Source organism: Sus scrofa, chromosome 2 (genome assembly GCF_054392235.1).
Source record: "Sus scrofa isolate SSC_HxYL_T2T_F1_AM1 chromosome 2, Sscrofa_HxYL_maternal_Yorkshire_Landrace_v2.0, whole genome shotgun sequence".
Lineage (NCBI taxonomy): Eukaryota > Metazoa > Chordata > Mammalia > Artiodactyla > Suidae > Sus > Sus scrofa.
The window spans coordinates 78,342,210-78,363,256 of record NC_139384.1 but is presented as its reverse complement, the minus strand read 5'-3'; the positions used below and the strand labels follow the sequence as shown (position 1 = coordinate 78,363,256).

The window sequence follows — 21,047 nt, the reverse complement described above, 5'->3', positions numbered from 1 at the left end:
ACCAGAAGGAAACCTTTCAAATAAAAAAGGAACCAAAAATGGGTGAAATCATTCAACAGGTATCCTCATAAAAGATATCCAAATAGCCAACAAGCACATAAAAAGCACTTACCATTATCACATATCAAGTAAATGAAAATTAAAACCATAAATGCAAATTAAAACACAAAACATCTTGTGTTGGATGGCTAAAATTAGAAAGTGCTGACCAGGTATGTGGAGCAACTGGGACTTTTATACATTGCTTTTAGGATTATAGATGGAATCAACATTTTTTTTTCTTTTTTCTTTTTCTTTCTTTTTTTTTTTTTTTTTACAGTAGCATCTACAGCATATGGAAATTCCTGCATTGGGGTCAAATTAGAACTGTAGCTGAAGCCTATGCCACAGCCATAGCAACCCCAGATCCATGATGCCATCTTCAACCTATGCTACACCTTATGGCAAGAGTGGATCCTTAACTGAGTGGGGCCAGGGATCAAATTTGCATCCTCATGGACACTATGTCTGGTTCTTAACCTGCTAAGCAACAATGGAAACATCAAATCAATCTTTTTTTAAAAAAAACTAGAATACCTACCCACACTAAACAAAGTTTATCCTATGATTCAATAATTTAATTCCTATATACAAAACATATACTAAGAGAAATAAGTGCATAAGTCCACCAAAAGAGCAATTAAAAATTACATTAAGAAAAGAAGCCAAAGACATAATTGTACATACTATATTTTAAAATCTGTATGAAAATAAAGAATGAGCAATTCTAATAAATAATAATAAAAGCCAAAATTGCAGTAGCCTCTACAGAGCAACTTTTTTTTTTTTTTTTTTTTTTTTTTAAAATGACTGCACCCACAACACAGGGAAGTTCCCAGGCCAGAGACTGATTCTAAGCCACAGCTGTGACCAACACTGCATCTACAGCAACACTGGATCTTTTAACCCTCTGTGCCAGGCTGGGGATCAAACCTGTACCTCCACAGAGACCTGAACTGCTGCAGTCAGATTCTTAACCCACTGCACCACAGTGGGAACTTCTCAATGGAGTAATTATTGGGAAGGCAGGTGAATGAATTCTCTGGAGTCCTGTAAATGTTCATCGAAGTGTATATACACATGACATTTCAACAAGCTGTTCACTTAAGATCAGCACATTCCATACTTATTAGTGTATGTATGCCTTAATAAAACAGTAAAAGGTGATGAAAGGGAGGTGGTACAGCTGTACTTTTTGAGGTAAAGGGAAATAATATGGAAGGAAAAAGTAAAAATGTCCCTGAAAAAGCAAAAACCAAACAGCTTACATCTCAGGTAAAAAGGGAGTTCCTCCTATGGCATAGTAGGTTAATGATCCAGCTTGTCTCTGCAGAAGTGCTGGCTTGATCTGTGGCCTGCCTCAGTGGGTTAAGGATCCAGCATTGCTACAGCTGTAGTGTAGGTCATAGCTCTGGCTCAGATTCAACCACAGGCCCAGTAATTTCCATATGCCAACTCTACACAGCCAGCCAATGTGCCAGAGGAAATGTAGTATCAGCAAAATTATATTGCAAGAACTTGCCAGAAAATCCAAGAAGCTGTGATGGCCACAATTGAGGAATCTATGGAGATGTCTACAGAGCTGCTTCTGAGATAACTGAAGCATCTAACTTTTCCTTCTGAGCTGTATTTGATCAGTGGGTTCAAAAATTAGGAAAATGACCTAGAAACTGGCACTTACCAAGACCCTACACATCCATCTCCCTGTCACATGGCCCCACTAAACTCAGCATAATGGCTTCTTCCCTCTGCCTTCCAATTCTCATTCAAAACTTATTTCAGAAAACTCTATGCAGGACCTGGATAAGGAAGCAATTCTAGTAAATGTAGTCCCAGCCATGCCCAAAGTAACACAACACAAGCCAACCCAACCAACTTTACTTCTAGCTTTCCTGTCACACAGTCACTCCCTCTCTCTCTCTCTTTTTTTTTTTTTTTTTTTTTTTTTAGCTGTATCCTTGGCAACACATGAAAGTTGCCAGGCCAGGGATCAAACCAGGTCACAGCAGCAACCCGGGCCACAGAAGGACAACACTGGATCCTTTAACCAGCAGGTTACCAGACTCCAATAAGGTCTCTTTTTAAATTCAAAACACTGGATCCAATTCCTAGTTGTGAGAAAAGACAAAGAACAAAATACAAAAACAGCATATCAGCTGAGACTCTTCCTTTGCACTTATTCATTTCCACTGGATTACTTACTAGATAGGAAATGTTTTTAAGTAACAACTGATAATCTCTTAGTAAAATAGAAGGGAGAAAATACTGGGTAGGCAATTTCCAGTTTCTGCCATATTAGATCAAAATGAAATTACCATTTACAAAAGAAATTACAAATATCAAAGTGTCGATACTACGACGACTGCATGCTTAGAGAACAATGGAGAGTTGATCAGAAACTAATAAAAAACAAACACCATTCCTACTCACATATGAAAAAATACACTTCAAACCCCAATGGGTCCAACAAACTCTGTAATGGAAATAACATTTACACCTGAACCAAAATAAAAGCACCTCATCATAGAACATATGTGGCTAAAGCTGAAAAGCTGTGAAGAGGAAATTCATCGCCTTATATATTCTTACAGAAAATTAAAACTGGCAGCAGTCCACAGCATCGATCTTTGCTTCCAGTATGAATTTTTTTATTGACAATAAGTGATACGTATGAAGGCATCACCACATGATTTTCATATGCAGGTTTTCTCTCAGGTTTTAGTTCTCAAAAGTCTTCAGAAAAGATGAGTGACAATTTCTTACATTCATAAGGTGTCTCCACAGTGACATCACACATGTTGCTGGAGATTTGAAAAAGCCTTACAGACATTCTCATTCTTTACTTTATATGTTTTCTCTGGTGTGGGTTTTCACATGCCTTCGAAAGTAAGCAGGACAAACAAAGGCTTTCCCACATTCCTTACATTCATAGGGTTTCTCACCAGTGTGGCTTCTTACATGTCTTCGGAAGGATGAAGGACAACTGAAGGTTTTCCCACATTCCAGACACTCAAAGGGTTTCTCTCCAGTGTGCATCCTTGCATGGACAGTAAGGTATGAAGAATGGCGAAAGGCTTTCCCACATTCCTTACATTCATAGGGTTTCTCCCCAGTGTGCGTTCTCATGTGGATCCTAAGTGCTGAGGGGTAAATAAAGGCTTTCCCACATTTCTTACATTCATAAGGTTTCTCACCAGTGTGAGTTCTTACATGTACTGTAAGGTGGGAGGAACTAATGAAGGCTTTCCCACATTCCTTACATTCATAAGGCTTCTCTCCGCTGTGAGTTCTTAAGTGTTCCGTGAGGGAGGAGGAACGGCTGAAGGCCTTCCCACATTCCTTACATTCATATTGCACCTTTCCAGTGTGATCTCTCACATGTGCTCTAAAGGATGAGGGACAACTAAAGGCTTTTCCACATTCCTTACATTCATGCGGTTTCTCTCTACTTTGATTTTTCACATGTGTGTTAAGGGATGTGGGAAGATAGAAGGCTTTTCCACATTCCAGACATTCATACGGTTTCTCTCCAGTATGTTTTCTCATATGGATACTTAAGGAGGAGGGACAATTGTAGGCTTTCCCACACTCCTTACATTTATAGGGTTTCTCTCCTGTGTGGGTTCTGACATGTACAGTGAGTTTTGAGGACTCACTGAAGGCCTTCCCACACTCTTTACACTCATAAGGCTTCTCTCCAGTGTGAATTCTTATATGTATTATAAGGTGAGATGAAGAACTAAAGGCCTTCCCACACTCCTTACATTCATATGGCTTATCTCCACTGTGAATTCTTTTGTGTTTGGAGAGTGAGGAGGAACAACTAAAGGCCTTCCCACATTCCTTACATTCATAAGGCTTATCTCCACTGTGAATTCTTCTGTGTTCAGTGAGGGATGAAGAACAGCTAAAGGTTTTCCCACATTCCTTACATTCGAAGTTTGTCTTTCCTGCATGAATCTTCATATGAGCCCTAAAGAATGAAGAACAACTGAAGGCTTTGGTACATTCCTTACATTCATAGGGTTTCTCTTCAATGGGAGTTTTCATATGTTTCTTAAAACAAGCAAAAAAGTGGAAAGCTTTCCCACATTCCTTGCATTGATAGGGTTTGTTTCCAGTGTGAGACCTAATGTGATTCTTAAGGGATAAATGATCTGTGAAAGTCTTTTTACACTCATGGCATTCATAGAATTTTACTTCAGTCGTTCTCTTGAGCATATTAAGATTTGTAATTTGGCCCAAGGTTTGTCCACACTGGGTTTCTTCTTTATACTCATAGATGTTCTCCACCACACGACTTCTTTTAAAAATAAAAGGCACATTATTAGTAGCAAGTAAATTTTTACCATTTTTTTGTTACTATCTGTTTTCTGTCCTGTCCATCTATGGGCTAAAAGTTCTCACAGAGGAGTCTACAACAGCCAATGTTATCACTTATGGGATTTTTCTGATGGTTCCTTACAAGTGAATTACATGTCAAACACTGAAGATCTCAGCCTCATTTATGGAAAAATAACTTACGAAAATTCCTTATGAAATTGTAATTTTCGACCACGTTTTATATATATGCTTTTTAAGTTTTTTGAAATTTTAAGATTCTCTTCTGAGACACTACTTTCTTATATGAATGGCACTCACCTCAAACGTCTCTCATGGTTTTCCCAGTTTTTGTGTAAAGTAGATGAGCAGGAATCACTCCTTTTGAATTTTACTATGTTCTGTTCATCAGATAGCTTTTCTCCATGAATATCTTGTGGAGCAACTGATTCATCAGTTTTAACTTGAGTCTCAAAACCTAAAACAAAAAAGTAAAGGCACCCATGAGCAAAGGACTTCTGGCAGCATGGCTGGTATAGGACTTTGGTAATCAGCACAGGGTCAAAATGGCCAAGCAACTAAGAAATAATTCCATGAAGACTGAGACTGATGGCAACAAAAAGAGAGTGTTACTGGGAGTGTAAAACAAAAATGAACTAGATAAAATGCACCTGACCAAACACTAAGTTACGAAGAGGAAATAGGGTCTTTCCCAAAAAGGAAGAAAGTGAGAGAGGACTGATAAAACGTGAAAATAGTGGTCTAAGGAATCAGCCTCCTCAGACAAAACAAAGTTTTTATTTTGCTTTTATTTGGTTTTTTCAAATGTCATATCCCCCACCCACATCAGTTTCTCCCAAGGATTCTTGCCTTCCTGATGATCTCCCTGGGTAGGTCCTCTCTCCACCGTCTCTAGGTCTTCCTCTTCTTTCCACTGGGAGATCAAATAGGGTGTGTGAAGTGGATACCCTGTTTATGCAGAAAGGTGTATCATGAGGGAAAGCAATAAGGAACCATATACATTTCCACAAAACAGGGCAAAAACTTTGGTCTCATGATACTCTGAAGCAAGTATGAATTTAATTGCCATAAAAATGTCAAATTTATTTTTTAAGGGGGAGGGGATCTGATTTCTGGAACTGATCAGACATTCATACCTAAACCTCAATATTATTAGAAGCTGGTCTAGTATTCACAGGCAGTACATTTTTTGATGTTGAAGATGAATAATTTCAGAATGCCAATAGTAAACAAGGTTAGTCTGAGACCATGAAAAAATGAAACAAAAATAAGGCTACTTCATAATTTAGTCTAAGAACAGACTAAAAAAAGCCACTGTGCCACCCACAAACACTCTATAATGGAATTTCCCCTTTGAGTTCCCTGGTGGCTTAGGAGGTTAAGGAGCTGGCATTGTCACTACTGTGGCATGGGTTTGATCCCTGGCCTAGGAAATTCTTCAGCCAAAAGAAAAAAGAAAAAAAGAAAAAAAGGTTTTCCCTTGCTTTCTGTCAGTATCCAGTCTATACCATGTGGGCTGGATTGAATAGTGTCCTTCAAAATTCATTTCCTAGACTTCCCACTGTGGCTTAGCAGGTCAAGGGCCCAAAGTAGTCTCCATGAGAATTCAGGTTCATTCACAGTTGAGGGACAGATCTGATGTTGCCGTGGCTATGGTGTAGGACTGCAGCTTCAGCTCCAATTCGATCCCTAGCCTGGAAACTTCCATATGCCACAGGTGTGGCCCTAGGGGAAAAAAAAAAAAAAAAGGCTTTTCAACAAATGGTACTAGACCTCAACATAACAAACAAAACAAAACAAAACAAACTAAAACTTGATACAGACCTTATACTCTTGCAAAAATTAACTCAAAATACAGGGGGAGGCACTCTGGGCTTTGGGGGTGACTTGGGGCCCATCAATAGGGAGTAAAAAAATAGCTCAAAATGGATCACAGATCTAAGTGTAAAATGTAAAACTACAGACCTCCTAGAAGATAACATAGGAGAAAATGTAGATGACCTAGGATTTGGTGATGACTTGTTGGATAGGTAAAAGTTAATAAAGGGAAACTTCACTAAAATGGAGTTGAGAGGCCAAAAGAGGTAGTTTTCACACAGTTCCTCATAACATTAATTACAGAAATTTGTCAATTACACACCCCAACAAAAGAATCATCAACAAGAATAACAAATTATAGGCCCTAATAGGAAAATATGTACATTATGTCTCCCATAAGAAATCAACTATTGCAGCAACTCAGTCAATATGAAACCACCATCACCCTAAATCCTCTCTTTTCTCCAAAGGACTTTCATTCAAACAATCCTTCTCAATTTCCTCTCCACTGTTTCTTGGACTCCCCTGTGGCTTTTGCTATAGCTTTCTTGTTGCAAGATGCAATCCCTCTGCTATTCCCAAATATGTCATTTTTGTCAGTAAAATAACTTTTTTATTTTTAAGGTCAACAAATAACAACCTAAAAGGCATGATTCATGAAAGAAAGAATCGATAAGCCGGTCTTCATTAAAATTAAAATTTTTTGCTCCAAGAGAATGAAAAGGCAAGCCACAGACTGGGAGAAAATATTTGCAAAAGATATGTCTGTTAAAGAACTGTTACCCAAAATATTCATAGAATTCTTAAAATTCACCAGTAAGAAAACTATGGCAAATAAACATATGAAAAGATGCTCCACATCATATGTCATCAGGAAAATATAAATCAAACCAATGAGATACCACTATACATCTATAAGAATGGCCAAAATCTAGAACACTGACAGCATTAAATTCTGGTGAGGATGTGGAGCAGGTAGGAATGCAAAATGGTAGCATTCACTGCTGGTAGGAATGCAAAATGCTACAGGCAGTTTGGAATACAGTTTGTCAGTTTCTTGCCAGACTAAACATACTCCCAACCATTTAAGGAGGCAACTGTACTCCTTGGAATTCACCCAAAGAACTTAAAAACATGTCCACACAAAAACCTGCACATGGTAGTTCCCACTATGATGCAACAGGATCACTGGCATCTCTGGAGTGCTGGAACACAGGTTTGACCCCTGGCCTAAGACAGTGGGTTAAGTAAGGATTCCTGGCCCAGGAACACCACATGCCACAGGGTGGTCAAACAAAAACAAAAACAAAAAACCCCAAAAAACCCCTCAAAAATATTAAAAACCTGCACATGGATATTTATATCAGCTTTACTCAAAATTGCCAAAACTTGGAAACAATCAAGATGTTCTTCAGTGGGTGAATGGATAATAGACTGTGGTACATCCAGACAATGAAATATCACTCAGCACTAAAAAGAAATTAACTATCAAGTCATGAAAACAGATGGAAGAAATGTAAATGCATATTACTAAATGAAAAATGCCAATATGACAAAGCTACATACTGTGTTGACATTCTGGAAAAGGCAAAATTATGACAGTTGAAACATCAGTGGTTGGCAGGAGTTGGGAGGAAGAAGAGATAAACTGGTTAGGATGGAGGGGATAAAGGATTTTTAGGGTGGTGAAACCACTGTATGACATTATAATGGTCAATATGTCATTATATATTTGTCTAAACCACAAAATGTAAGACCAAAAGTGAACTAATATAAACTCTGGATGATAATTACATGTCAATGAAGGTTCATCAACTGTAACAAATACACCAGTATGGTAGGAAGACTGTGTGTGTATGAGGGCAGGGGATATATAGGAAATCTTGGTACCTGACACTCAATTTTGCTATGAACCTATAAACTGCGCTAAGAAAAAAATAAAGTTTACTGGGGGAAAAAAAATCCACGACCATCCAGAACTTCAAAAGTTACTTTGTTTGGAAACAGGGTCTTTGACGATATAATAACTTAAGATAAAGCTATACTGGATTAGGATGGACCTTAAATGCAATGACTGGTGTTACAAGATCAGATAGACTTAGTGACAGAGAGATAAAGGACACATGAAGATGAAGGCAGAGATCAGGGTGATGCAGCTGCAAGCTAAGGATTGCTGGCAACCACTGAAAACTAGGAAGAGACAAGGAGGGATTTTTTCTGGAGACTTCAGAAGGATCCTGACACCTTGATTTCAGACTTTCAACCTCCAGAAATTTAAAAGAATAAGTTCCTGTTGTTCTTAGCCATCCAATATATGGTTCTTTGTTATGGAAGGGCTAGGAAACCAATACAGCCTGCTTCCACAGACACACCCCTAAATCACTCAGCCAAAGTACAAATCCTCTAATATTTACTTTCTAACATGCTCTTTATGAGACACTCCATGGTTCCCCATGGCATGTGTTCTTCCTGTTTCAAGTAATAAACCCAACTTGTTTAACTGGTGGTCTTTGAGTAGAAGACTTTAACAGCAGTTAGATTTTCAAAGGGAGAGTTCCCACTGTGACACAGTGGGTTAAAAATCCAACTGCCACAGCTCGGGTCACTGCAGAGGTCTGGGTCTAATCCCTGGCCAAGCATACTAGGTTAAAACATTTGGTCCCTGACCTGGGAATTTCCATATGCCACTGCTGCAGCCATAAAAATAAAAATAATTTCTTTTAATTTTTTAAAAAATTTCAAAAGGTCTCAAACCACCAATCTTCTCCCTGTCCCCTAAAGTGATCCCTGAGGTCTGTGCTCACACTTTCAATACTTAATAAGCCTTGAGGCTTCAAAGCACAAGAAAAAGCGAAAGCCACTTTAATACATGTATTTTCTCTTGCATGTTAATTTTGCTTTTATTTTCTTGTCCCATTACATTTAAGCATTTTGAATACAGTGACATCTTGTTTTTTATGTATATTCCAAAAGTTCGGATACAGAGCTCAGCCTCAAAAAAATGTTTAATGAATGAAAGAATGATTCAATGAAGAAAAATAAACATCTTTATAAACTGGGTAAAATGAAAACTCTGCATTCAGTGCCAGTGTCAGAATTTTCACTTTTTTTTTTTTTTTTAATATTAGTGTGATATTTTAACAACACACACACTTACTTTCATGGTAACTAGTCTATAAGACCCTTGAGGTCACTGATGATGTCTGTCTCATTTACCATTTTTTTCCAATTCTTAGTCCTAATCCTAGAACAAAGTCTACTAGTAAGAAAAAAAAAAAGTTTTCAAAACAACTAAATGAAGGAATGTTGCCATTCTTACCTAGTGAGGCCAGGTTCTGGAAGTTTTCCAGCATCACATCTCTGTAGAGGTTTCTCTGAGCAAGATCCAGTAAGGCCCACTCTTCCTGGGTAAAATCTACAGCCACATCCTCAAAGATCACTGGGTCCTAAAACATCCCACACATTCTGTTCAGAAAGGGATCAACTCCTCCAGAGTGTGGGGGAGGATGAAGGATGCTGACAATACCGGGAAACTGAGAAATAAATAGTATAAAGTTGAGTTCCCTTTTGGCTCGGTGGGTTAAGAACCTAAAGAGTATCCATGAGGATGTGGGTTTGACCCCTGGCCTTGCTCAGTGGGTTAAGGATCTGGCCTTGCCACAAGCTGTAATGTAGGTCACAGATGTGGCTTGGATCCGGCATTGCTGTGGCTGTGGTGTAGGCCAGCAGCTGCAGCTCTGATTCGATCCCTAGCCCAGGAACTTCCATATGCCACAGGTGCAGCCCTAGAAAGGGAAAAAAAAAAACAAAAAAAAAACAAAAGGTATAAAGTTCAGAAGATTCTATTCTACCAACATCTACGCTAGGATTTTGTCATCAGATCTTTCTCTTCCTACCTAAGCATCCTGACTAATCAAAACCTGTCTCATAGTGGGTTTTTTTTTGTTTTTTCTTTTTAGGGCTGCACCTGGGGCATATGGAAGTTGCTGGGCTAGGGCTTGAACTGGAGCTGCAGCTGCAAGACTATGCCACAGCCATCACAACACCAGAACCAAGCTGCATCTGCAATCTATGCTGCAGTTTATGGCAATGCTGGATCCTTAACCCATTGAGTAAGGCCAGAGATTGAACCCGTATCCTCACTGATACTATGTCAGGGTCTTAACCTGAGCCACAATAGGAACACCCTATCTCACAAATTTACCACGACTTCTGAGATAATAAATTTATCTCTCCACAGTTTGACAGTGATTAATTCCAGTCTTTCGATGATCTAGAACATCCAGGGCATAAAGCAGAAATGACAGAAATACTCTAGAAATGAAATACACATTGACACCCGAAATTCCTTGTTTCAGAAACAATTTCATCAGCTCCCTCATTACCTACTATAGCAATCACCACAACACAAAACACTGGGTCAAATCTCGATAAGGTTTCTTTCTTTCTTTTTCTTTTCTTTTTTTTTTTTTTTTTGTCTTTTGTCTTTTTAGAGCCACACCCACAGCATATGGAGGTTCCCAGGCTGGGGGTCAAATCAGAGCTGTAGCCACTGGCCCTCACCACATCCACAGTGCCAGATTCAAGCTGTTTTCTACCTATACCACAGCTCATGGCAATGCTGGATCCTTAACCCACTGAGTGAGGCCAGAGATCGAACCTTCGATGCTAGTCAGATTCATTTCTGCTGAGCCACAATGGGAACTTCTTTGATAAATAAAAACACACTGAAAGAACGGGGAGTGTTTCTTCTCCTGCCCCACACAAACCTGGGGCCCAGGAGTCTGCAGAAGCACAACATTCAACCCAGGCCCAGAGCTAGCCATGTTTTCTTAGACTCTAGGCCAGTGGTCTGCAAATTTGGCCTCCTATCTGTTTTGTAAGTAAAGCTTCATCAGAATACACAAAAAATTTGTTTATATAGTGCCTATGACCACTTTCACACTAAAATGACAGAATTGAGTTAAAACAGAAATTCTATGGCCTTCAAAGCCTAAAATGCTTACTATGTGGCTCAGTGCAGGAACCAGTTGCTGACCCCTGCTCTAAACAATTAGGAGATTGGAGTTCCCATCAGGCTCAGCGGTTAAAGAACCCAACTAGTATCCATGAGGATGTGGGTTCAATCCCTGGCCTCCCTCAGTGGATTAAGGATCTGGCTTTGCTGTGAGCTGTGGTGTAGGTCACAGACGGGGCTTGGATCCCACATTGCTGTGGCTGTGGCATAGGCTGGCAGCTGTAGCTCCAATTCAAACCCTAGCCTGGGAACTTCTATGTGCCATGGGTGCGGCCCTTCAAAAAAAAAAAAAAAAAAATTAAGAGATTGATGATATGGTGGAATTTAAATATTCCTTTGGAGAATTATTAGCTATTACTCACCTGTGTCATGTTTTTCTGTAACTCAGCAGTTCTTTCTTCTTCCATGTTCTCTTCATGAAGAAAGGCAGAGTATTGGGAAGTCAGAGCTGAGGCAGGAGAAAGAATCCATGAGAATCCAGGTCTTCTCACAATTTGCACACTCAAGACTGTAGATGCTGGGAGTTCCCTGGTGGCCTTGTGGTTAAAGGATCTGACATTGTCACTGCTCTGGTGAAGATTTGATCCCTAGTCTGGGAACTTCCACATGTCACAGGCACGGCTGAAAAAAGACTGTGGATGTTGCAGCACATCTTTTATGAGTGACCGTTCCTCTCAAAACACACATACAAACACACACATGCATACTCCCAAAATATTCAAGCAAACACACACTGATCTTGTAAGAAGGTGGAGCCATAGTATTTCCTCAAGAGCTAGAAAATAGTCCACTTCTTTTTTTTTGAGGGCCACACCTTTAGCAAATGGAAGTTCCCAGGCTGGGGGTGGAATTGGAGCTGCAGTTGCAGCTGCCGGCCTACACCACAGCCACAGCAAAGCCCGATCCAAGCCGCATCTTTGAACTACATCCCAGTTTGCAGCAATGATGTGTCCTTAATCCACTGAGTGAGGCCCACTTTGCAAGCAAGTCCAGTGAAGTCTAAAAAAATTTAGCAGTTAATTTGCCTATGATAATGAAGAACATTTTAAAAAAATCACATAATGTAAGAAAAAGTTTAAGAATATACATTCAGTCTCAAATCCAAGAAAGCAATGATTTATATACCAGACTTCTGGAGGCTGTACTTCCAATATTTATTTCTGCACCACATGGCAGGCTAACAGGTATTTCTGCTCAGCTTCTGACTACTAGACACTCCCTTCCAAGGATTGCAGGGAGCCTGAAGCCTGATGTTCGAGAAAAGAGCATCAGCTGACTGAATTCCAAGGCAGGTGGCAGAGACTACCATGCTGTACTTCTTATGCTAAATATTGCCTGTACAGCAAGTACAGAAGCAGCAGAACAATAATACTTAAAGTTAGCAAAGGGTGTCATCTCTGATAATGCTATCTGAGCACTGCTGCCCAAATTTCAAATCATGAAAATGCAACAGTTTCTTCCACTGCAGTGGACCAAACATGTATTTTAACACCCACAAAGGCCATAACATTCTTTACTATACTAACAACACATTCCATCTGAACAACCATGATGTGAGCATGTGTTTGCAGAGAGATGCCCATATCTTCGCAAAGAGATGCCCATATCTTCGCAAAGAGACTATTTGTTTTATAGAAACTGCAAATCAGATATCATACCCAGTTGTTAGTGAGGTTCTTGTTCCCTAACATTACCACAGTCTGGCCTAGAACCCTGTCGGGGCACACTATAGAGGGTAGGTAAATGAAGTATTGAGTTGAAGTGTTTTATCTGGGATCTCCTTCTCTTGACTAAGCCCCAGGTCTTCAAGAAAGGAGGCTTCCCTTCCGCCCCCCACTCCCTGCTCCTTCATCTCACATTTACTTGGGTAATATTTACCCTGTCCTACTACATGTAGTCACAGGAAATACAGCACTGAACAAAACTGGAAAATCCTGAGGCACATGAGTGTTACAATCTTTTGAGGGAGGACAATAAACTAACAAATATTATCAAGTGGTGGTATATGTGCTACCAAAATGCATCACATTACAGGGATAAGGAGATACAGGTACACTTTTTTTTTTTTTTTTAGCTCGTCAGGACAACCCATGTGGCAGAGTAGAAGCAAAAAATTAAAATAGTTGTTTCAGGTAACACTGGAAATCCACAGCTGACATGGTACATATATTTATACATAGCTGACATTTGAAAAATGCAGAGGTTAGGGGCACCAACCCTCCGGTAGTCAAAAATTCTAGTATAACTCATAGTCAACCCTTCTACCAAAGGATTCCACCAGCCAATGATTCTGCAGTACTGCAGTATTTACTATTGAAAAAAGTCCGTGTATAAATGGACCTTGCATTTTGAACCCATGTTGTTCAAGAGTTAACAGTATTCATAAATATCAATTCCTATAGAAGAAAAAAAAATCAGTATCAATACACTAACTATTGACTTCTAAGGGCAGAAGAACATATGTTACATGTTATTTTACAAGCAGACTCACCAAATAAATAAGGGACTCATAATTCTTTTTTTTTTTTTTTTTTTTTTTTAACGGGGAGGATGCTACTTTCCTGAGTATTTCCAAGACTGGAAAATACTCACAACTAAATATACATATATTTATGTATATACATGTATACATATGATCTCATTCATATGTACAAGGACAAAATATTATTAAAATATTAGTACAAGCCTAGGAAATTCCATGTGCTGCATTTGCAGCCCTAAAAAGCAAAAAAAAAAAAAAGGTACAGTCCAGATTAGTGATAATAATTTAACCCACCAAGACTAGAGGGGAATGGGTTTTAATTAGAAAAAAAAATGTATTATCTACAAACACCTATAGCAAACATCCTATTTAATGGTGAAATGGAAAATTAATTCCCTTTGGGATCAGGAAAAAAGCAAAGATGCAAATCATGTTATTTTACACTGAACTGAAAGTCATGGCAAGTGCACTAAAGAAATAAAAAGTATATAAGGTACAAGGAATGAAAAATAAAACGATGGAATGAAACATGATCACACTTTCGTTGCGAAATTCCAAAAAAATCTCCAGATAAATGATTAACATTTAGACCTGCATTAGGCAAGGAGGAGGGTTTTAAAAGATACTAAGTAATGAGTTCACTTTTATGTACTGAATATAATGTAGCAAACTCACGCCCAGAGGAAATTCACAGGTTAAATAATATCTCTTGCACCAGGAAGGGAGGGATGGGGACGGAGTTAAGCAAACGTCACCCCATGCTCACCGAACATGCCGAAATCCACAGGCCAGCGTAGAGATAAGGTTTGAGCCACTGGACCCAGTGACTAGAATGGCAGGGATGGGTTTCCTTTCTGCAAAGAGAATAGAGGATGCTTTCGGAGGCCCATTAAATACGAAGATGGTTCTAACTCTCTCCTGCAGCAGATTCACCCCAACTGCAGGACCCTCACAGGGTTTCTGATTCAGTGAGTTGAGGACCAGCCGCGACTGTGAGGAAGCGGTGCGGCGGCTAGAGGCCCAGCGCGCAGGGTACTGGCAGGGAGCAGAGGGCACAGCCCAAGCGGCCGCTTTTTGACCACTGACCCCAAAGCCGAGCTCTCCGGCTCCCGCGCACCGGACCTTGTGCAAGTTAGGCCAAACAAGGTAGGACGTGGACCGAGGCGAAAATTTACGTACGGCACGGCTGGAGGACAGAGGACACGAGAGGCAGTCGCCGGCTCGCGCACGCGGGGAAGGGCACTGCTGTATATTTCCGGTTTCTGCCTCACGCAGAGCGTAAAGGGCGGGGCCTCGGGAGCTGGGAAATGTGGATTACGTAGGGCTGAGAGGCGGGGTTGGGAGGTGCGGTGACCGGTTCTAGCCGCAAGTGGAAGAGAAATGGTATCTTCCTCCAGCAGAGCTAAGCGACTGGATCCGTGGACTGGGCCACCGTAAGACTTGGGGGTTGGACGGGGCTGGAGAGGGACCAGGCCAGTGGCAGGGCTTGATTGACTAGGCTTGTAGGGCGGAGCTGAGGCAAAACCAGGCGTAGGGGCGTGGCTTAATTGAATATCCCTGAGTGGAACTTAGGGTGGGACCAGATCCAGAGGTGGGACTCTAGCAAGAAGAGTTCCCACAGTCAGGCTGGTGATTTGGGGTGCTTTGAGACAAGAAGATGTCCTCATCCCCCGGCACTACTGTACCGGGTTAACAAGACAATAAGGCAAAAACGGCAGGCCAAGGAAGGTCTCTTAAGCTCAGGTAGAGGAGATCTCTTTGTCCACAGCTGGCATGCCTCTGCAGTGACCCACTCAGGTCTGCTTTCATTCAGCATCATTCTAGCCGCTCCCTAGAAGAACATTAAGCTCCGCCCCCCCTCCCCCCACCCCCGCGCGCTGAGCCAACTAAAACATTAAAGTAACTAAAGTTAAGGAAGTTTATACCCCCGTCTACCCAGGAGCCCTTATGAAGTGATTTATCCTTCTAAAGGAATGTTCCAAACCACGAAATGGCCTTTGGGCCCTGCTTCAGGCTGCTACTCACCAGGACGACACTAGCAAGGAGGAAGAAACCCAAACTCCTGGGGAGATGAAAAGTGATGGAGTGAAGGATTCTGGAAAAAAAAGACTGGTGCCCCTCTACTGGAAGAAAAAAAGGCAGCACGATGTCCCACGATAGGAATTTAGAAATTGAGATATTTTACCCTCTGCTTTGCTGGTGACCATCCAAAAAGCAATAAAAGACAAAAAGTACAAAGGTTGAAGGCAAAAATGAAAAAAAAAGGAGGGGCTTATTCTCTGTGGCCAAGTGGCAGTCCTGACTTCCAGTACAATAGAATCATTATGTCTCCTGGTGGAAGAATTCTCTTTGGACCTTAATAAGATCTCTAGATGAGCACAACCCGCCATGGGAATGGAAGCAAAATTTTGCTAGTGGATCATTAGGGGTAACAGTAAGTAGAACCATTCCCATTTCCAGCCCTGAATTCCTAGACCCAGGAATCCTAGCTCTGGAAGAAAGAGCACAATTTCCACATCTTGAAAGTCATTGCCCCAACCCTGCAAGGCTTTGCTGTTCAGCTGGTGCCCCAAGTGAATCTTCAAAAGGCTGTTCTAGAACAGTTAAGTGAATCAAAAGTGAATTAACATTTCAGAATCACAGGCCCATTGCCACACTTCACTTGCTATGAAGTGAGTTTCTTGGTTAGAAGTGATACTGTGTGGAGTTCCTGCTGTGGCACAGTGGGTTAATGATCTGGCTTGTCTCTGTAGCAGTGCACAAGCAGTGGGTTAAAGGATTTAGCCGTAGTTCTCAGCTGTGGCTTGGATTCAGTGCCTGCCCTGGGAACTTCCATATGCTGTGGGTACGGCCATTTAAAAAAAAAAAAAAAAAAAAGCTGATGCTGTGTGGAATAACAAGATGGTGTGTAGGTATTCTTTAAGTCTCCAGAAAGTGGTTTTGGCAGAAGCACTAAAGACACAGAAGGCAAATTCATATCCAGAGTTAAATGTCTACTCCACTAAGAAACAAGCACTTCTCTTTACATGACAGATGTGGTCCAGTTAACCTGACACCTGGTAAGTGGCTGATCCTTACAAGAAATGGTGCTGTATCAGTGGCTTGGTATTGATTTTGCTGTTGGCATATTAAGCACCCAGCATGGGCTTTAGCAGATCAGCTTTGGTGAGTCATAGTTCATATTGTTGATCCCCTAGCCAGTTACCATGGCTACTTTGTTCAGGAGCCCACTGAGGAGACAAGAGCAGCTGGAGAAGGAGGCTGACTAATAGTCACAGAACCAGTTATCCTATTCTCTTGGTTACTCTGCAGATGCAGAATCAACCCCTTACCCCAAATATTGTTTGACTGTCTAGACTGATTATGACTATACAAACACACCAGGACCATATGAAAGTGTTATGACATAACAAACTACTCCTATGTCAGCAAGGTGAAATAGCTCTATTTGGAAGTGTCCATCAAATGTCAGTGTTTGAAGACACTAGAAACATACTCTCCACCATTAATTTCTCTCAGTCTTCTGGGAATTCCCTTGGAGCAATAAAAAGAACTCAGTGGTGGGACTTACTAACCAAACATACTCACATTCTTTCCTTTTCACTCTCTTTCTCCAAACCTTGTCTATCTCTTCATGACCCTTAATTTTCAACATGTTGTTCTCAGTGCATCACCTGCACTAACCTATTTAGATGGGAACTTTTGGCTCAATGGTGCACACTGATAGATTTTATTAAATCTCTGAGACTCTGATGTCCTAATTTATGGTGGCTTCCCTTGAGGGCCCTCCACTATTGGGTTTCCAACTCACTTCCCCCTTATAATTCCTTCAGTTTCCTGATTTATTTTCCTCAGTACCTGATGTCTCATTTACAGATGTGGGGGAAAAGAAGACTATAGAACCCATATAAATCAATATAAACCTCACAATGCCTCTGCAAAGTGGGCTGTCTCAAATCTCAAAGCACTAGAAGCATATGACCCATTGTTTTAGATTGTTGCAGTCCAAGACTTACTCATTCCTTGTGCTAGTCTCTGCAACACTTCTATGCTCTTTAAAAAACTAATAATGAGTGGATATTGTTTGGTAAAAAACTTAAGGGCTATAAATTGTATTACATACCCACATTTCCTGTGGTCCCCAACCCAAATGCCATTCTGGCTTCTTTACCTCTAACATCATCATAATTCTCAGTAGTAGGTCTCTGTTCAACCTTCTCTATTTTTCCTTTATATCCTGACTCCCAATACCTTTTCACTTTCATGTGGCAAAACAATACAGCTGGACTGTGATGCCACAAGGACTTACTAAAATCCCCTCATACTTGTTCCAGTTTCTCAACCATAAAATCCAAGACTTTCAAACTTATTCTTCTAGCTTTTTGTTTGTTTGTTTGTTTTTTGTCTTTTTAGGGTCACACCCATGGCATATAGAGGTTCCCAGGCTAGGGGTCTAATAGGACCTAGAGCTGCTGGCTTACACCACTGCCACAGCATTGCCAGATCCAAGCCATGTCTATGACCTACACCACAGCTCATGGCAGCACCGGATACTTAACCTACTGAGCGAGGATTGAACCTGAACCTTCATGTCTTCTAGTCAGATTTGTTTCTGCTGAGCCATGACAGGGAACTCCCTTATTCTTCTACCTTGATTCAAGCAATGGATAATGTGCTTTTATTCTCACCTCATCTAACCTCTTCTCAAGAGGAATCCCGTCATCTCTGGAAAACTTTGCTATATAATGTTTCTGAGGACAAAATACAACCCAATCAGACCTAACAGATTCACCTGTTACATCAAAGAGAATAACAGAGAGTAAAAATTCACTTTCCAGAAGTTCCTGTCCTGGCTCACTGATAACGAACCCAACTGGTATCCATGAAGATGCAGGTTCGATCCCTGGCCTTGCTTAGTGGGTTGAGGATATGGCGTTGCTGTGAGCTGTAGGCCAACACACAGCCTACTATTCAACTCCTGGCCTGGGAACTTCCATGTGCCATGGGTGCAGCCCTAAAAAGACCCAAAAAAAAAATCACTTTCCAAGAGTTCCCACTGTGGTTCAATGGGATTGGTGGCATTTCTGGAGTTCTGGGACACAGGTTTGATCCCTGGCCTGGCACAGCGGGTTAAGGACCCAGTGCAACCATGGCTTGGATCTGATCCCTGACCCAGGAACTCCAAATGCTGCAGGCAGCCAAAAAAAGAGAAAAAAAACAAAATTCCCTTTCCTTTTATCAAAAGACAACTTAGAGGTTTCCTAAGACCTTTGGTAGACCATGCATTGCGACTTTAATTATCTCTGCCTCCTTCTTACTATTAAAACCTATGAATGTCTGCCCTAGGAGGTCAGGCAGAGTTAGCCTTTGACCAATTCTAGGATGATATCAAGAACCATCCCTCTTTTGGTCTCTCAAATTATAACGAGTTGTTTTCTTTTTCTCTTGTTATTTGAAGTAGATTGTCAAGCTCTTACAGACTTTGAACATAATGGAAATTCGAGATCAGCTGGGCATTACAGTCGCTCTTGCAACTCAGTAGCTAAAGAATCCCCTTGCTCCAGGACAGCAACCTCAGCCACACAGTTGGCAGCAGCCATCTCAGACTTAAACTTAGGGTCATCTCTTTACCTCCAGTGTCAGAGGCCCCAGACTGAGATACTGAAGCATTTGCTGCCCCTCGCCTTAACGGCAGTTTGTTGCTCCCTTCCCAGGTAAGGGGAACCACAGAGAGGAAGCTAAACTATATTGAAAAAAAGTAAATGGTGCACAGTGAATTTATGGCACATGTGAAAACATCAAGTACAGTTATGCCCTGACTGTATTCATTATCCCTGTGGGGAAAGGTCTGCAAAGTTGTGCAACAGTGGGTATGATGCATTCAACTACCTCTCTATTTGAAAGCAACTGTTATTCACATAGGTGCCAACTGGAGATTAGCACTTGCCATCTGCCTCTAGAAGGATAGAATCATGAGTCACTACAACTGCTGTAAGGAGTTCAGGGTGGAGATCAGGAATGAGGCAATCTGTGCTCTGGGAAAAACTGGCAATACAGGTCTTCAGATAGATATTTTCAAGAGATTTATGAGCCCAATTCTTGCATCTCCTCATATCTAGAAAAGCACTAAAATCCTTCATAGTGATGTCTGCTTCATGTGACTAGCAGCAACCTTCTGCAAAATATGTGCTTGAAGGCATGTACGTCCTGCCTTCACCAAAATCACAGATATAAGGCCTTCCCTGCCCATCCCCTAGCTCTTTGGAGTGGTTTCTCAAAGCTATCTAAAAGCTGCCTCTCAGGCTATAGTCTCCCCCATCTCCCCACAGAATATAGTGCATGTAAGACGCACAGGCTATGGAGGAAAACAAACTACTGTACCGGTTCTGTGCCATAGCCCCCACTGGAGTCCAGACCAGCCCCCCATCCCTTCTTCGTGGTAGGAAAAGAGCAGTTCTTCAGCCCCTCCTGGAAAAAACTGCAGCCTTCAGCATCCCCCCAGGCCCCGCCCCTTACGCAGTAGGCGGAGACTGGAACTGCGTGGGTGCGTTGGAGTATGCGCGTGCGCAGGCAGTAGCTGTCGCAAGGGCGCTCTTACCCGGGTCTGAGGCTGAAATATTCGGCATTTGGCGGTCAGTCCTCTGTGCGGTCAAGCGAGAGAGGACGAGACCAAAGGGGAGGCTCAAGTCAAGGGATGAGCTGAACTGGCCACACGGGCCTCTCGCCTGACGCTCCTGGGCGGCTGCCCGTCAGCCGAGAGCTCTGGCTCGCTTGGCCGGCTTGGGTCCGTGGCGGCAGCTCTGGGAGGAGACGGGTCTGTCAGTACTTTTCTCCATCCTTTGTGCTCCCCTTTTAAAAAGCCTCCGGAGCAACCGCTGGGTCCTTGCCCCGGAAGGAAAAGAAAAAGCATTTCCGTCGTTCTCGTCAATGACTCCGACCATAACGGCCCCTTGTCCCCAAGTCCCGGGGAGCATTCGGTGGAATTGTCCCGGCTGATTGTCCGTTATTCAAGTTTGGTAAGTTGTATTCTGTTGGAAAGAGAAAGCTTCCCGGGTTAATAGGGAGCACGTGTGACTGATATCAATAAATGCATTCGTAAAACACTAAGTGTACCTCATCAGAGCCCTATAAAGCCTCCAAAGCTTCAAAGGACAGGAGTCTCTGGTAAGGAAGACCATGCAGACTGAGTTGTGTTCGTACAGAAGTTGAAATTGAATTTACCATGAGTAAAATGGGTTTTGACGGGTGGATTTTCCCTTCCAAGTAATCATCTTGAAGTTCCTATCTAAAGAAAATCTGTGGAGTCAATAAAAGGAACATTTTGATAAATGAGATTTTTTTCGTCTCATT

The 21,047-nt window shown here is 41.4% G+C and overlaps 2 protein-coding genes and 1 long non-coding RNA gene across 81 annotated transcripts in view; 2 read left to right on the top strand and 1 right to left on the bottom strand.

The window, feature by feature from the left end:
* Positions 1–2,497: 2,497 nt before the first annotated feature.
* LOC110259339 (uncharacterized) lies at positions 2,498–20,592 on the bottom strand. Of its 31 annotated transcripts, none has more exons than XM_085012803.1 (8): positions 20,296–20,592; positions 15,723–15,792; positions 14,464–14,551; positions 11,578–11,663; positions 9,518–9,731; positions 5,230–5,328; positions 4,681–4,837; positions 2,498–4,342 (listed from the first exon to the last, which is right to left on the bottom strand). In XM_085012803.1, the coding sequence occupies exons 5-8, from the start codon at positions 9,549–9,551 to the stop codon at positions 2,884–2,886; spliced, it is 1,749 nt and encodes a 582-aa protein (XP_084868929.1). In that variant the 5' UTR covers positions 9,552–9,731; positions 11,578–11,663; positions 14,464–14,551; positions 15,723–15,792; positions 20,296–20,592; the 3' UTR covers positions 2,498–2,883. The 31 variants fall into 31 exon arrangements, with proteins under 31 accessions (XP_084868929.1, XP_084868920.1, XP_084868926.1 ...); XM_085012794.1 differs by having other exon boundaries at positions 9,518–9,644; XM_085012800.1 differs by having other exon boundaries at positions 2,498–4,339; positions 9,518–9,644.
* Positions 15,039–16,037, top strand: LOC110259340 (uncharacterized). Its single transcript, XR_002341633.2, has 2 exons — positions 15,039–15,130; positions 15,669–16,037. It is a non-coding gene; the product is annotated as an uncharacterized LOC110259340 (long non-coding RNA).
* Positions 20,264–21,047, top strand: part of LOC110259338 (zinc finger protein 177) — a 31,136-nt gene continuing 30,352 nt past the window's right edge. For 42 of the 49 annotated variants that reach the window (XR_014837565.1, XM_085012854.1, XM_085012855.1 and 39 more), the window contains exon 1: positions 20,264–20,713. The gene's annotated coding sequence lies outside the window, so the exon portion shown is untranslated. The remainder of the gene's footprint in view (positions 20,714–21,047) is intronic. The other 7 variants (XM_085012828.1, XM_085012858.1, XM_085012837.1 and 4 more) reach the window with 1 other exon arrangement.